General features: G+C 40.9%; 2 protein-coding genes and 1 non-coding gene across 5 annotated transcripts in view; 1 reads left to right on the top strand and 2 right to left on the bottom strand.

The window, feature by feature from the left end:
* Nucleotides 1-4,385, bottom strand: part of RUBCN (rubicon autophagy regulator) — a 67,183-nt gene extending 62,798 nt beyond the window's left edge. Inside the window, exon 1 of the mRNA XM_036349870.1 lies at nt 3,898-4,385. The gene's annotated coding sequence lies outside the window, so the exon portion shown is untranslated. The remainder of the gene's footprint in view (nt 1-3,897) is intronic.
* Nucleotides 4,386-4,517: 132 nt separating this feature from the next.
* The window catches only part of FYTTD1 (forty-two-three domain containing 1), a 43,459-nt gene continuing 31,304 nt past the window's right edge, over nt 4,518-16,672 (top strand). For all 3 annotated transcript variants that reach the window (XM_036349323.1, XM_036349324.1, XM_036349321.1), the window contains exons 1-2: nt 4,518-4,728; nt 12,031-12,159. In XM_036349323.1, the coding sequence (XP_036205216.1) occupies nt 4,623-4,728; nt 12,031-12,159 (235 nt within the window). In that variant the 5' untranslated portion in view covers nt 4,518-4,622. The remainder of the gene's footprint in view (nt 4,729-12,030; nt 12,160-16,672) is intronic.
* On the bottom strand, nt 6,871-6,977 carry LOC118677844. The gene has a single exon (XR_004974570.1). It is a non-coding gene; the product is annotated as a U6 spliceosomal RNA (small nuclear RNA).

The raw sequence follows: 16,672 nt of genomic DNA, 5'->3' as shown, positions 1-16,672 counted from the left end.
CCTCTTAACTAAGTGCCAGGCGGGTAATTAATCACTTTAACTACGAACAATCATGCTTAAGCTACATAATCTTTACTCCCTGGAATGGAGATAAGAAACGCCCTAACCTTTGTAATAGAGATTGATAGGATTAAATCAACTGGTATAAATACAGATGTAACAAGACAGCAAGACTCAGAACTTAGAATACAGAGCTTAGAACACAGAACTAAGAGGACAGAACCTACACAGAACCTACAGACAGAAGAACTTCGCTGGAGAGAACATGGCAAAAGATCCTGGACTGAACCTGACTACAGAAATCGGCAAGAGAACCTGACTAGAACCTGGTGACTGAACCTGGCTGGAGAACCTGGACAGAACCTGGCTGGAGAACCTAGCAAGAGAACATGGACACAGAACCTGGCTGGAGATCCTAAGCAGAACCTCTCTGGAGATCCAGACCAGAACTTGGCTGGAGATCCTGGCAAGGCTGCTGATCAACTGAACGCTGTCTCCGCATCATTCCTTCTTCGCCGACTCCGTCCACACCTTTGGGGACCCCTGGACCTGCTGGGGTTGGACCCCGGCAGAGAAAGGAGATAGACGAAGCAAGTATACAAGACGAGTGCGGATGGGAGAGTTGGAAGGGGTCGACCTCAGTGAACTGCACCTCAATCAGATTGAGGATGTTTTAAACAAAGCCCAGCTTAAGAGTACCCTAATTAAGTTAATAACAATGTACCTACCTATATAGTTTAAATTTAAAAATATTTGGCTCTCAAAAGAAATTTCAATCGTTGTACTGTTGATATTTGGCTCTGTTGACTAATGAGTTTGCCGACCACTGGGTTAGAGTGTCATTCTGATATGCCAAGGTTGCAGGTTCAATCTCCAGTCAGGGCACATACAAGAAGCAACCAATGACTGCATAAATGAGTGGAACAACAAATCTCTATCTATCATCCATCTATCTATCTATCTATCTATCTATCTATCATCTATCTATCTATCTATCTATCTATCTATCTATCTATCTATCTATCTATCAAGATGCCCTGGCCCTGGCTGGTTTGGCTCAGTGGATGGAGCATCAGCCTGCGGACTGAAGGGTCTTGGGTTTGATTCTGGTCAAGGGCATATGCCCGGGTTTCTGGCTCGATCCCCAGTAGGGGGCATGATCAGTGATCCTCTCTCATCGTTGATGTTTCTATCCCCCCCCCCTCTCTGAAATTAATAAAAATATATTAAAAAAAAAAAAAAGAGGCCCTGGCCTGTTTTGCTTGGTTAAAGTGTCGGCCCTCAGACAGAAGGGTTGTGGGATTAATTCTCTGTCAAGGACACATACCTTAGTTGCAGACTCCCCTGGCCTTGCTGGGGGGGTGTGCGGGACGCAACCAATTGATGTGTCTCTCTCATGTCCATGTTTCTGTCTCTCTCTCCCCCTCCTAACTCTTTTCCACTTTCTCTAGAAATCAATGGGAAAAACAAACAAACAAAGAGAAAATTCTAGAAAATTCAAATTAATCTATAGTGACAGAAAATATATCAGTGGTTGCTTAGGTAGTGAATGGGGCTAAGGATTACAAAGAAGCACTAGAAAACGTTTGGGGATGATGGATTTATATATTATGCTGATTATGGTAGTGTTTTCACAAGTATGTACACTGTACATCTGTATAAACTGCACACTTTAAAAATGTATTTTATTGTCCATTAATTATAACTCAACAAAGCTGAAAAAAGGGGAGTTTAAAAGACATATCAAACTAATAAAAATAGTTAAGGGTTCTATAATAAGACTTGTGCTTACCTTTGAAGATAATGTAGATTTCTTGTGAAAAGAAATCCAGAACATATTAATCAAAAAGTATAACGTTAAGGTTCCCAGATTTAGCAAATAAAAATATACCACTCGCAGTCAAATTTGAATTTCAGATAAACAATGAATAATCATTTAGTATAAATTATCCTAAATATTGCATGCAACATAGTAAAAAAAAAAAAGATGTTTATCTGAAATCTGGAACAAACTTATATTACTAAATAATGGTTCATTGTTTATCTGAAATTTAAATTTAACTGGGCTTGAATTTTATCTGGCAATCCTAGTATTGTCTTGTCTGCAGTGGACAAACTCAAACCTCTGAGGAGGGCAGCTGCTTGACTTCTGTTTATTTTCACTTGCGCGAAGCTGCCAAACTGCTGCACTCTACACAAAGGACGCATGTTTAGTGTCCAGCACAATGCCTCATTCACAGTAGGTGCTCAGAGATTATTTTTGCTCTGCAAGCTGTGTGAAGATAGGGTCTGCATCCACCTTGCTCACCATTTTATCCCCAGGGCCTATTACAATGCCTGGTGCTCAATGAATAGATCATTAAATGAATAGTTGCCTCTCATACTCCAGAAAATGGCAGAGTTGACCTTGTACTTCAACCCTTGAAGCTGGCTGATGAACTTCTTGGACTAGCACCAGTCCTGATTTCTTGGCTTGACTCCCTCTTTACTATTGCTGTATGTGTCTCAGGTTGCTATTTTGTGACTGACCTTGAATGTCTCTTTTTTTTTTCTTGTTTTTCCCTAGGGAATCTGGGTGATTACTCTAAGACTCTGAAACCCTTGGCCCTTGGAAAAATCTGAAAGTCTGAAACACAATAGCTAGGTTTGTTCATGAAATATTGGGGCGTGTTCTTTTCAGAGATAAGGAGATTTGGGATGGAGCTCAGTTTGGGGGAGAAGACCAGAATAAAAGGAAACTTTTATATACTGGTGGTGGGAAGGATTTATATATACTTTGGGAGTTTTATTATCTATTTTATAAATATATGAAGTACAAAAATTCATCCAAACTCTAAATGCATTAATTTTCTTCCATAAAATTAAGAACTTAATCTAAGATTCCTCCCTGTAAACACAAATAAGCAGAGACTGTATCAGTTATTTCTAGTGAGAGAAGGATAGTGTGGAGAAAAATGTCTTGTGCTTAGATTTTACAATTGTAAGGAATCTTACTAATAATTAAGTATAACATATGCAGGGTGTCCCAAAAAATGTATACATACTTTAACAGCTGATAGTTCAATTTTGAAAATGAAGTCTATTTTAATAAACACTGCCTTCATCATTATTCAGTGTGTGTATACATTTTTGGGGACACCCTATATTTAGTACAACTACTTCCTTGTTTTGAAGGTGAGTGTGAGGCCCAAACACTCTTACAAGTTCACACAGTGATTACATGACTAAAGTGAGTGGAAAAAAAATACAACTCAATAAAACCTAGGTCTCCCTCCTACTTTTAGCTCTATAACTCAGTTTTCTGGTTCTTAGCTGTTGGAAAAGAAATAAAATCAAGCACATTGTGCTAAGAGCATACCTATTTTTCTCCTTGACATCCAGAATGTTGTTCTTAGGTCCTTTTGAGTCTAAACCTTCCTCTACCTTTAAAGTTTCTTATACTGCTTCATTGGTGTGTCCTCACTTGATACACTCTTTTTCTATGGTTATATTTTTGGAGGGGGGGCAAATTAACTACTGTGGTTTAGGTCACTGGCTCTTTTCTATGCAAAAAGAAATTTCAGGAAGTGAAAAGGAGGAAGGTGGCAGAGATTTCTACAGGGACAGAATACCTGCCCCCGGTTTTTTCCTTAGATGCAAATGCTTTCGGTAGTTTTGAGCTGTTATGAGGATGATATAACCTAAATGCTTCCACACAAGTGCAGTTAATTTGAGGGAGGAGGAGGAGGTAAGAATAGAGGGAATATCACGTTTTGTAAATAGAAAAAAAATATTATGCAAACATTCAACAAATAATATTTTCCTGTAGGGATAATTAGAAAGAAAACAAATCCTCCTATTAATTCCCAACGCAAATGAATTAGAGAAAAATGCAGCCAAATAAGCAGAGGTACTTACCCCTCTCCCAAGGGAAGATGAAGTCTTTCTATTAAGTCGCGAGTACCGTGCTCAATGTTTTCAGAGTACCGTTTGAGAAACGGTACAGCACTGATGGGGGAGACGTTAGCATTTACTTCTATCGCTACTGCCGCGAAATTTGTCAATGCAGCCTTCGCTTTGCGTCCAGACGTGGCGACTCCTCCTGTTGCAGGTGGTGGAGCTGGCCGGGGGCGGGGAAGGGGAGCTGGGACGGAATTCTGCAATCTGGGTTCACAGGGGTCTGCCCTGCCTCCGAGGCTGAATTGCAGTGGGGTGTGAAAGGTTCATGTGTGCCAAAGCTTTGGGGCCTTTCTGTCGCAGGAGGGACTCAAAGGACACCGAGGAATATGATCTCATTTAAGGCACGTGATTCTGAGGTGCTCAGGGTCCAGCATTCCCCAATTTGGGCGGAAAGGCAAACTGCTGAGACGACGGCCCTTGCCAGCGCCCAGAGCAGCGGGTGCAATGTTTTCTCCTGTCCGGCAGGGGCCGCTGGCAGCGAGGACCAGCTTGGGGCGGCACTCTTGGCGGCCGCCGGTCTCTGTAGCCCCGCCCCCTGCGCGCAGCCGCGGGTGAAAGGCGAGGACGGCGCTAGCACGCGTGCGCGCTCACTCGGTGCAGCTGGTCTGTGAGCGTAAGTGGGAGGTGGCAGGCCTCGGTTTCTGGCCTTGTCGACTGACTGAATTCGCGCGACGCCTCCAGCCATGAACCGGTTTGGTACCCGGCTAGTGGGAGCCACGGCGATCCCGTCGCTGCCGCCGCCGAAACCCCGCAGTAATGAAAACCTCGACAAAATTGATATGTCTCTGGGTGAGGAGCCGAGTTGGACCGAGTTGGAGTGGGGGGAGGGTGTGGGTGGGACCAAGCACCGCGGTTTGTGGGGGGAAGGGGCGGTTGGCCACAGTTGCCGATCGAGTTTTTTTGTGGGTGGGCGGAACCAAGTGAGGGCCCCAGGGGGCTGGGGAGCGCCGCGGGGCCGAGGGCTGGGGTTGAACCTGCGGGGCCCGGCCGCCCCCTCGGCGGGGCTGTCTGAGGGGCGGCGGTGGGGGGGCGGGGGGCGCTGCGGGCCCGGCGGTGTGGAGGGCAGAGGGGCGCGGGGCCTGTTCGCCCTGCCGGGGGCTGCCCCTCGCGGGGGACCCCGGCTCTTTGTGAGGACCGGACCGCCCCGCTCCACGGGTTTTCGCTCCGGCGTGCTCGCGGTGGGCGTTCTCCCGGGCGCGGAGGGGAAGGTCCGGCTCGGCCGACCCGGTTTCTGAGGAAGGCTTGGCGAGCCCGGCCCGGCCTGGCCCGCGTTCGGGTCACATCAGTGCTTCCCAGACACGGGCTCGCTCGCTGGACCTTTCCCGGGCCCGGGCCGCGCCGGCGCCGCACGAGAAGGTGTGGAGCGGCCCCGAGAGGTGGCGGCTCTGACGGGCACCGACCCCGGAGCGGTGGTCAGAGAGAATTTCGTTCGCGGACTTCATCCGCGGGCGCTTTATTAGGCAGTGCCTACGAAAAAGCACAGCCTCCTTACCCAGGCCTGGCTAACTAGGAAAAAATAAAAAATAAAGGAAGCAAAAACCAAGGGAGAGACCTGGGTGGATGCGAAGCCGGGGAGAGCGTGGGATCTAGCGCGTCGAAGTGGGTGGCGCGGGTTGGTGACGGACGTGCAAAAAGCGGCAGGGTCGGTGATTTAATTAAAAAGTCAGGCCTAGCACCGCCGAGGAGCGAGTCTCCGTGTTTGCCTCGGCCAGTTTAAATGGAAGTCCTTTTTTTTTTTTTTTTTTTTTTTTTGTGGGGATTCCAGTTACGGGATTAGGTGAAGCTCACTCTCCGCCAGCTCTTTCTGGGGACTGCCGTTTGGGGCGTCTTTGAAAAGCGCCTGACAGTGGATGCAGAGGTGTCACTTTCCCCGGGACAGGATTTTTTTCTCCCTTTCTTTTGTTGTGGTTTACCTGCAGAGCTTGTTGTAGTAAAAAAAAAACCAAACTCTTGGTTTCAATGATTGCCACAAGTCAGAACCCAGGATAGTATAAATGAAGTAACATCAGAAACGATCGTCCTCAAGTCTTGTCTCAGTAAACCCTAAAGAAATGGGAAATCTTTTTAGCTAAGGCCAAGCAAAAAAAATATAATAACGACTGTTTATGGCGTCCTTACTACCTTCCTGACACTGGACCAACCATTTAATGTGTGTAAACTCGGTTTATCTTCACAATCACCCTGTGAGATATGTTTTTAATGACAGAGAGCACGGAATCCAGAACCACACTCAGTTGAAATCCTGCTTTTTACCACTTAATAGCCATGTGATTGTGGGCAAATGACTTCTTGGTGCCTCGTCTGTAAAAAGGTGATGATAATAGGCTTATCTGCCTTAGAGGGTTGATGTAAATATTAAATGAGTCAAGAGGCGTATATAAACTGCTTAGGACAGTACCTGGTACACAGATAGCTCTATATTTACTCTCTCTACATACATATACATATGTATTATATGTAGTTATTCCCATTTTACGAAACCTGGGGTGTAGAGAAATTAAATAACTTGTCCAAATTCCTAGAAGTAAGTGTTGGAGCAAGGATTTTGTTCTTGCTCTAGAGACCTAAGCTATAGATAGTTACAGGAAGTGTTAAACAGATATTTTCATAACCAGTACATTATTTTAAGTTTCTAGGGGTTTTGTATGTGTTTTGTTTGGTGATTACCATGGTCAAGTGAAGAAAACAGGGATAATGATGTTTGAAGGTAGAAATGAAGTGCTGTGTAGATAGTTAAAACAACTTGATCTCTTTTTTTTCTCCTCCAAGAACACACTGTTAGGTCTACTCCAAGAGCATTGTGTCAGGTGCCTTTTTTTTGTTTTAGTGAGAATTTTTGTGAGAGAGAGAGATCTATTTTAAACAATCGTTATGCTTCGTGAGTATTTAATTTTATCTTAGATTCTAATTTTTGTTTTTCGTGTTTTTTTTTTAAATATGGAACGCTTCACGAATTTGCGTGTCATCCTTGCGCAGGGCCATGCTAATCTTCCTCTGTATCGTTCCAATTTTAGTATATGTGCTGCCGAATCGAGCTCTCTAATTTTTGTTTTGTTTTAACTTGTGGTTCTACCTTGATTATATAAATATTCATATCGAATATTTACCAAGGTTACCAATAGCTGGCCTCATCGTGGCTCAGTTTCTTTAATTTGAAAATGAGTATTATAATACTTATTTCATAGAAATGTGAAAATTAAATGAATATATGTCAAAACAATGCCTATTAGTACTCAGTTCATACTATTACTGTTATTAGTACCATATATATGGTACTAGTGTTACGGAAGAAATTTTTTTATAAAATAGTTCATCATAATGTATTTTTTTCTTCTTATACCTATCCTATCTGCTCCTTGAGTAGGAGAAAGCCATTCTCTTCTTTTAGATTGGAATAATCCTCTTTGTCATAGTAGCTCATTTAACTTGAGGATTTAGATCAAATTTTTAAACATAATTTTATAGTTGATATGTTTTACTACTTTTAATTTTTAGTTCTGTTTATACTCTATACTGCTTTATTTTAAAAATAGAGGCCTGATGCATGAAATTCATGCAAGAGTAGGTCTTCCTTCTCCCAGCTGCTGGCACTGGCTTCCCTCTGGCACCTGGGAACCAGGCTTACCTCCAGCCGCTGGCAGGCACCCAGGACTCATGCTTCCCTTCGGCTGCCGGCAGGAAGGACATCCAGTCTAATTAGCATATTATGCTTTTATCATTATAGATTAATTGGGTTAATCAAAATTATACCCTGCCTCCCCCCCTCCCCCTTTATTTTTTAATGGTCCTCAGACCAAATTCATTTTTTTGTGTGTACTCTCAAGACTGAGATTTTAGATTTCTGGTGAAAAATAGTACCTTATCTTGTTGAAGTGTTTCAAAAGAAGTGTCTATTTCTTTCTGCTCACTGAGAATTTAGCATGCTCATTTAACATGTACCTGATGTTCATTAAATCTTTTCATTTTTTGAGTGTCTAGCTTTGATGAACTCTTTTGTAGTTGAAGGATTAATCTCCAGAAGATAACGAAGTAATTTGGGCGAATATGAATTATTTTATATGAATATTTATTTGTGATTAAGAGTCTTAAAGATTGCTGATGGATGAGGTAATCTATCATCTGTACTAATAAAAGGGTAATATGCTAATTAGACTGGACGTCTTCTGGATGACATTCTGGATGTTCTTCCTGACAAAGCCAGGCTCAGGCAAAGCTGCCCTGGGTCCTGGGCGCCCATGGCTGGCCCGGGTCCCAGGTACCTGTGGCCCGCCAGAGGAGGGAAATCTGGATAGTGAGTGCCGGGGCCAAAGCAGAGGCGGTTAGGGGCAACCAGGCCAGCAGGGAGCATTTAGGGGCGATCAGGTCACCAGGGGAGCAGTTAGGGGCGATGAGGCAGACAGGGGAGCAGTTAAGGGCGATCATGCAGGCAGGCAGGCAGAGGGATTATGGGCGATCAGGCTGGCAGGCAGGTGAGTGGTTATGAGCCAGCGGTCCCAGATTGCGAAAGGGATGTGCGACTGCCGGTTTAGGACTGTTCCCTGTGGCAGTCGGACATCCCTCAAAGGGTCCCGGATTGGAGAGGGTGCAGGCCATGCTGAGGGACGACCCCTCCTTCCCCCACACATGAATTGCGTGCATCGGGCCTCTAGTAATATCTAAGAAAGGACCCCTATAAGTGTCCTTTTTTTTCTTCAGATAGGCTGTTTAGAGCAGTATTTGGGGGGAAAATTCCTGAGGTTAATTAATTTTGTGAAATATTTTTAAGTTGACCATGTTCAATTTCTTTGGTTTATTTGCTCTATTTTCAGTCATCAGAATTAATATTGGAAGTTGGGACTGTGGAGAAATTGTTTGGATATTTCTTTAATGAATATTTTTGGCTTCTAGTAACCTTTTAAAAAATAATTGAAGTATAATTGGCATACAATATTGTATTAGTTTTAGGTGTTCAACATAGTGATTCAACATTTATATACCTTTTGTTGTGATCACCACCATAAGTGTATTAACCATCTACACTGTGAATAGTTTTAAAGATATTGACTCTATTCCCAGTTTTAGTAACATATCTAGTAACGTATCAACTATAAAATTATGTTTAAAAATTTGATCTAAATATATATATATATATATATTTTTCATTTATTTCAGAGAGGAAGGGAGAGGGAGAGAGAGATAGAAATGTCAGTGATGAGATAGAATCATTGATCGGCTGCCTCCTACATGCCCCACACTAGGGATCAAGCACGCAACCTGGGCATGTGCCCTGACCGGGAATCTAACCTGTACCTCCTGGTTTGTAGATTGTCGCTCAACCACTGAGCTGCACCAGTCACACCAGCTGGGCAGTAACTTCCTTTTAACAGAGGTAAATGGGAATCTGGAGAAAATATTGTTTCCTGATCTTCACATTGTTCTGTTGTGGTGTTACAGCCATGTGAGGCTTGTGGAATTACCTTGGGGCATTTTGAAAGTGTTTTGGAAAATAAGAGCAGTGTAGAAAGGAAAATAAGGTAACTTTGCTAGAGGAACAGAAACCAATATTTAATTTTGTATTTGCTATTTACATCTCTGTTTCCATCAATAATTTTAAACTTATTGAGAACAGGAGTCATGTATTACTTTTGTTTGTTTCTGTTAAGGCATAGTCTGCCACCTATATTTATTGAACATAGTATATGCTTAATAAATATTTGATGAATTGAGATGAACGGTATACATTTAGTCTTTTAATGGAATGATTTATTTTTTGACTGCCTGTAGTTTTATTGAAAGTTGGTCATCCTTAAAAACTGGAGATTTCTGTAATTATGAAAAGAAGTATTAGTAATTTTTATACTAGTAAACAGGCTTCCACTTATTTACCTTTATCAGGGAAAGAAATAGTATGGACAACAGAAATCTTCATTAATTGGTAGGTCTGCTTCGGGCTATTTTTTTTTTATTATAAAACTTTTTTTAATGTTGACATTATTGCAGGAGTCCCCTCCCCCCATCCCCTTCCTTGGCCTTTACCAAATTATTGTCTTTTGGAGTGTCCATGGAGTATGCATATATGTTTTTTAGCTATTTCCTTCACCTTCTTTATTCAGTCACTCCCATCCCCCTCTCCTTGGGCACCAGCCATATGTTTCATGTATTCTTGCTTCTGGTTCCATTTTGTTCATCAGTTTATTTTGTTCATTAGATTACACATATTAGTGAGATAATATGGTTTTTGTCTTTCTCTGACTGGCTTATTTCACTTAGCATAATGCTCTCCGGGTCCATCCATACTGTCACAAAGGGTAAGACTTCCTTTTTTTTACAGACTTACAGTATTCCATTATGTAAATATACCACAGCTTTTTTTATTCACTCATCTCCTGCTGGGCACTTGGACTGTTTTCAGATCTTGGCTATTGAAAATAGCCAAGTTCATATGCTATGAACATAGGAGTGCATCTATTCTTTCTGATTGTTTTTTGGGGGTATTTTTAGGATATATTCTCAAAAGTGGGATTGGTGGGTCAAAAGGCAGTTCCATTTTTAATTTTTTGAGGAAACTCCATACTGTTTTCCACAATGGCTATACCAGTCTGCATTCCAGACAGCAGGGCAGAAGGTTTTCCTTTTCACCACATCCTCACCAGCACTTATTGTTTGTTGGTTTATTGATAGTAGCCATTCTGGCACGTGTGAATTGATATCTCATTGTATATTTGATTTGCATCTCTCTGATAATTAGTGACCGTGAGCATTTTTTCATATGTCTCTTGGCATCTGTATGTCCTGTTAGAAGAAGTGTCTAATCAGGTCCTTTGTCCATTTTAAAAATATATGTATTTTTTATTAGAGGCCCGGTGCACAGATTTGTGCACCAGTGGGGTCTCATGGCCTAGCCTGCACCCTCTTGCAATCCGGGACCCCTCAGGGGATGTCAAAGAACCGGTTTCAGTCTGATCCCCACAGGCCAGGCTGAGGGACCCCACCAGTGCACGAATCTGTGCACTGGGCCTCTAGTATGCATATAAGATCTTTGGTTAATCTTTTCCTGCCCTTTTCCCTCTCCCTTCCCTCTGAGATTCATCAGTATGTTCCATGTTTCCATGCCTGTGTGTTGAGCATCTGCCTGCCCCCTAGTGGTCAGTGCGCACCATAGCTACCAGTTAAACAGTCAACTGGTCACTTAGGCTTTTATATATATAGATTGATTTCAGAGAGGAAGGGAGAGGGAGAGAGAGATAGAAACATCAATGATAAGAGAGAATCATGGATTGGCTGCCTCCTGCACGCCCCATACTGGGGATCGAGCCCGCAACCTGGGCATGTGCCCTTGACCGGAATTGAACCCGGGACCCTTCAGTCCGCAGGCTGACACTCTCTCCACTGAGCCAAACCAGCTAGGGCCTTTGTCCATTTTTAAATTGGATTGTTTGGCTTCCTAATGTTGAGTTGTATAAGTTTCCAACAAAATCTTTTTTCAGTGGTCCAAGTGCATTGGCTGATTTGAGGTTGTTGTTTTTTCTTTTTTTTTTTTTTTAATATATTTTATCGATTTTTTACAGAGAGGATAGGAGAGAGATAGAGAGTTAGAAACATCGATGAGAGAGAAACATTGATCAGCTGCCTCCTGCACACCCCCCACTGGGGATGTGCCCGCAACCAAGGTACATGCCCTTGACCAGAATCGAACCTGGGACCCTTCAGTCCTCAGGCCGACGCTCTATCCACTGAGCCAGACTGGTCTCGGCTGATTTGAGTTTTTATCTTCTTGTCATTATTACCCTCTTATGGAAGTGCTTTCAAAGTAGAAAAGAAGTTAGGGATATGGAAATCTACAGCGTTTCTCAACCTGTGGGTTGCGACCATCGGAAAACACATATAGCATATCAGATATTTACATTATGATTCATAGCAGTAGCAAAATTACAGTTATGAAGTAGCAATGAAAATAATTTTATGGTTGGGGGTCACCACAACATGAGGAACTGTATTAAAGGGTCACGGCATTAGGAAGGTTGAGAACCACTGAATTAGAAAATGAGACTGAGTAATTGAGTCAGTAAGTTAAAATGAAAGTAAATAATCATTGCATTTCCTCTATCACAGACGATATCATCAAATTGAATCGAAAGGAAGGAAAGAAGCAGAATTTTCCACGACTAAATAGAAGACTCCAGCAAAGTGGTGCCCGACAATTCAGGATGAGAGTACGATGGGGAATCCAACAGAATTCTGGTAGGTTTTACAAGTTAGAATATAGAGCTCTTATTTATGGGTTCATAGTATACTATTTTTGGTACATACTTAAAACATGGAGGAAATAGATCAGTACCCTTTGAGGTTTGTATTTACTCTCAAGTTTTTGTTTCATTTTAAAACCTGGTAAAAAATTTGTTACCTTAAATTTTTTCTAAACCTCAATATACAGATAGTCTAAAGTATATTTAAATGTAAAGGACCTTACATATCATGAGGTCTTCATCTTAGATGTTCCTTTAACAGTCTATCTTATGGATTACTATATAACTCTAACTTAAATATATTCAGTGAAAGAGCATACCACCTCATAAGACAACTTCTTTTGTTAGTGGAGATAGCTGTTTACTAGAAAATTCTCTTGACTTGATTTAAATCATGCCCTACCTGTTAACACATTGTATGCGGGAAACGTATTTATACGTTTTACGTTGACTGGTAGTAGAGCGCGGGACACGTATTAATACGTTTTTTATAGACTAGCGGTAGAATGCGGGTAACGTATAAATACGTAAACTAAAGTTATCGTAATTTTACTGAACGTTGCCATTTGCGCAAAAAATTAGCAAAAATGGCCCGCGCCACCTGTTAGGGCACAATAAAAACTACCCACAAACAATGTGTTAATTTTACAGAGGAATAAGGGAAGCGTACTTCCTTTTCTATATGAAAACCTTTCAAATATATGGAGACTACTATTCTGCATAGAAAATGACTTCTTGACTCTTTATTTTATTATCTGGGACCTTTAAGATTTGTTAAATTCTCCAAAGGTGACACCCAGAATTGATTGCTTTAGATGTGATCTAAGTGATCTTGGAACTCTACATATATAGTTATTTTTGGTAATTGGGAAGCTTATTTTTGTATAACCATCTTTTTCCAAAATGGATTTAAGGTAGTAACTGAACACTTAATTATATATGACTAGTTAACATTTTTAGCTGTTATATCAGCGTTTTAGAATGAACCTTTATTCAAAATTTTATAACTCTAGATCTTTTTTATACATATGAAAAAATGTTTGGTAAACTAGCTTCTAAATTAATTTTTTATCCTATATGTTGAAAAACATAAGAAATAATATCCAGTAGGTCAAACATAATTAGTTCTATGATTAACAGTTAACATGCCAACATATCCTCAAAATATATATATTTTAAATAAGGTCTGTAGCTAAGATTAGACCCTGCAAAGAAATGTATTCTTTAATAATTTCTTGAACAGCTGAACCCAAGTGAGTACATTTCATGACAGATATTTAGGTATAACAAATGAATATTTAATTCCAGTGATTTATATTTAAAGATTTTAAAAATAAATATTACGTAGTATACCATGTTTTATATATAATTTGTTTTATAATTTTAGAGTTCATAGAAGCCAGAAATATATTCATTGTGCTAACTGTATGTTAAAGACCTGATAAACACTTTGAATTGCCCAGGTTCTCAGGGTATATAAAGGTGCAGTCTTTTACTTAAGGAATTTCTGGTACCAGAGATTGAATAGAAAACACAGCATTGAGAAATGTTATAAGAAAAAAATTTTTATATAGGACTTAGATAGGGAGGTTGGTTTAAGAAGATCAGTGGTGATTTAATAGATGAGGTGAAATAGGATCTGGTCCATAAAGGATCAGAAAAGGTTTTATTTTTGTTGTTCTTGTTGTTGTTAATCTTCATCCGAGGATATTTTCCCACTTATTTTTAGAGAGAGTGGAAGGGACAGGAGAGACAGAGAGAGACACACATCAATTGGTTGCCTCCAGCATGCACCCCAACCAGGGCTGAGGATCAAGGTACGTACCCTTGACCGAAATTGAACCCGGGACAGTCTACGGGCTGAGTGCTCTATCTACTGAGCCAAACCATCTAGGGCAAGAAAAGGTTCTACTTTTAACTGGAGGTTATGATCTGAGCCTAGAGATAAATGATATATAGGGGCAGCTTAGAATCTTACAAGATTGAATTTGTGCTTGTATGTTCTCCACTTACATGTGACAGGGCCTAAAATAGAACAGCTGCTGCTGTCACTGAATGTGCAGAGAAATATGGGATTGTCTTAAGCTCTCGTTAGCAAAAGTTCAGATTTCCACATTGTAATGTCAGTGAGGTAAGAGCACAAGTAGGACAGAGAGCTCATGGCATATACTTAATAAATTATTTTTGATGGATGAATAAATGAATGAGTAAAGTCTCTTTAATTGTGCCCAAAATATAATTTAGTCACTAAATAAATATTGGTACCAACAATCTAAATATAAATAATCAATATAAATATAATTTCGTCACTCAGTAAATATTGGTACCAACAATCTAAATATAAACCATCTAAATTTAAATAATCTGGGTTATAGGTAGCAACAGTTCTCAAAGTATTATTATGGACTCTGCGGAATTCCAAGACTTGAGGGGTCCTCAGGTCAAAACTAGTTTTGTAATAATACTAAGACATTACTGTAACTACTTTTACTCTTACTCTCATAAATGTACAGTAGACTTTTCTAGGATCTACATGACGTGATAATTTTTTAAAAAAAAATACGTTATTCTACATGTAATGGGCTTATTGTTTTAATGAAATAATAGTTTTTAAATATCTTAGTTTTCATTTCTAGTATAATAAGTATCAGTGAACATAAACCACAGAACAAAAACTCTTTAGAGTCTTCAGTAGTTTTTAAGACCATAAAGAGGTCCTGAGACCAAAAGTTTGAGAAAGCTATTTCTTTTAGAGGTACAAGAGATGGGGATATTTGTATGTTGCTTCAGAAAGGAGTCAGTAATATGATTGCATACACTGTGCTGTGATATGATATTTCCCAGAAAACCCCTCATATCTTCATGTAAGTGATCAGACTCCAGAAATTATTGAGGCACATAGATTTGTGTGAAAGAAATTCACGAAGGGATTAAGCTCAGAATTCAAAGGAAAGATGAAAAATTCTGCCTGTAGTTATAATTATTTTCAACCTTATTTGAACCTGTGGAGCTTTATAAAATAGACCAATGTTCTGGCTACACTCCATTTCTACTGAACCAGAATCTGCAGAAGTAGGGCCTAGGGATTTTTTAAAGTTCCGTGTGTGGTTCTGATGCATAGCTAGTCTTAAACTGTTACTGTAGTATAACTGGAAATGTGAAAGGATCTTCATAGAGGTACTAATTGAAGTATTGAGAATGAAGGTGCTCTGGAAAGACAGAAGAGAACGTTCTAGAGCAGTGGTTCTCAACCTTCTGGCCCTTTAAATACAGTTCCTCATGTTGTGACCCAACCATAAAATAATTTTCGTTGCTACTTCATAACTGTAATGTTGCTACTGTTATGAATTGTAATGTAAATATCTGATATGCAGGATGGTCTTAGGCGACCCCTGTGAAAGGGTCGTTCGACCGCCAAAGGGGTCGTGACCCACGGGTTGAGAAATGCTGTTCTAGAGGGACTAATAGATAAAAACTTAGAAAAGACTATTGCATTAGATCAGCGGTTCTCAACCTGTGGGTTGCAACCCCTTTGGGGGTTGAACTACCCTTTCACAGGGGTCACCTAAGACCATCGGAAAACACATATATAATTACATATTGTTTTTGTGATTAATCACCATGCTTTAATTATGTTCAATTTGTAACAATGAAAATACATCCTGCATATCAGATATTTACATTACGATTCATAACAGTAGCAAAATTACAGTTATGAAGTAGCAACGAAAATAATTTTATGGTTGGGGGTCACCACAACATAAGGAACTGTATTAAAGGGTCATGGCATTAGGAAGGTTTAGAACCACTGCATTAAATGATGTCTTTAGTACTTCATTGTGCTTTTCAGAATATAAGGCAGTTACAGAGAGTAAGAAGGGAGAGAATTAGGGCAGTATGTATAGGTCTTTATGAAAAACTAGTGGCCCAGTGCATGGATTCATGCATATTGAAAGGAAATTAATTAGAAGAAAGATTTGTGCGGTAATAAATTATGTCAAAATAGTATATATAGTATCTACACTAATAAAAGACAAAGATGCTAATTGACTGTACCTTCACTACACCCCAAGCCATGCCCACCAGCCAATCAGAGCGACTGTATGCAAATTAACCCAACCAAGATGGTGGCCGGCAGCCACGGAGCTGGAGCAAGCAGGAGGCTTGGTTGCCCGGGCGATGGAGGAAGCCAAGCTTCCCCCCTGCTCTGAGCCAGCTGTGGCCTCTGCTCATGGCAACAAAGTTTCAATTATAGAAGACAAATAAATCCCAGATACCTGCTTCCAGGCAGCCTCCACTGGGAGCTTGGGTGGCTGGGGACCGTGGCCAGCCTGAAAACAGCCATAGGCCCCTCACCCAGGATGGCCACACCCTTATGGGGTGAGGTTTCCCGCTGGGGGGCTTAGCCAGCCTGAAAACAGCCATCAGCCCCTCACCCAAACTGGCCAGGAACCCCAGTGGGAACCCCCACACTGAAGGGGCTATGGCCAGCCTGCAAAAAGCCATCA

The sequence above is a fragment of the Myotis myotis genome, unplaced genomic scaffold (assembly GCF_014108235.1).
Source record: "Myotis myotis isolate mMyoMyo1 unplaced genomic scaffold, mMyoMyo1.p scaffold_m19_p_2, whole genome shotgun sequence".
In the NCBI taxonomy this organism is placed as follows: Eukaryota; Metazoa; Chordata; class Mammalia; order Chiroptera; family Vespertilionidae; genus Myotis; species Myotis myotis.
This window is presented reverse-complemented; position numbering and strand designations above follow the sequence as displayed.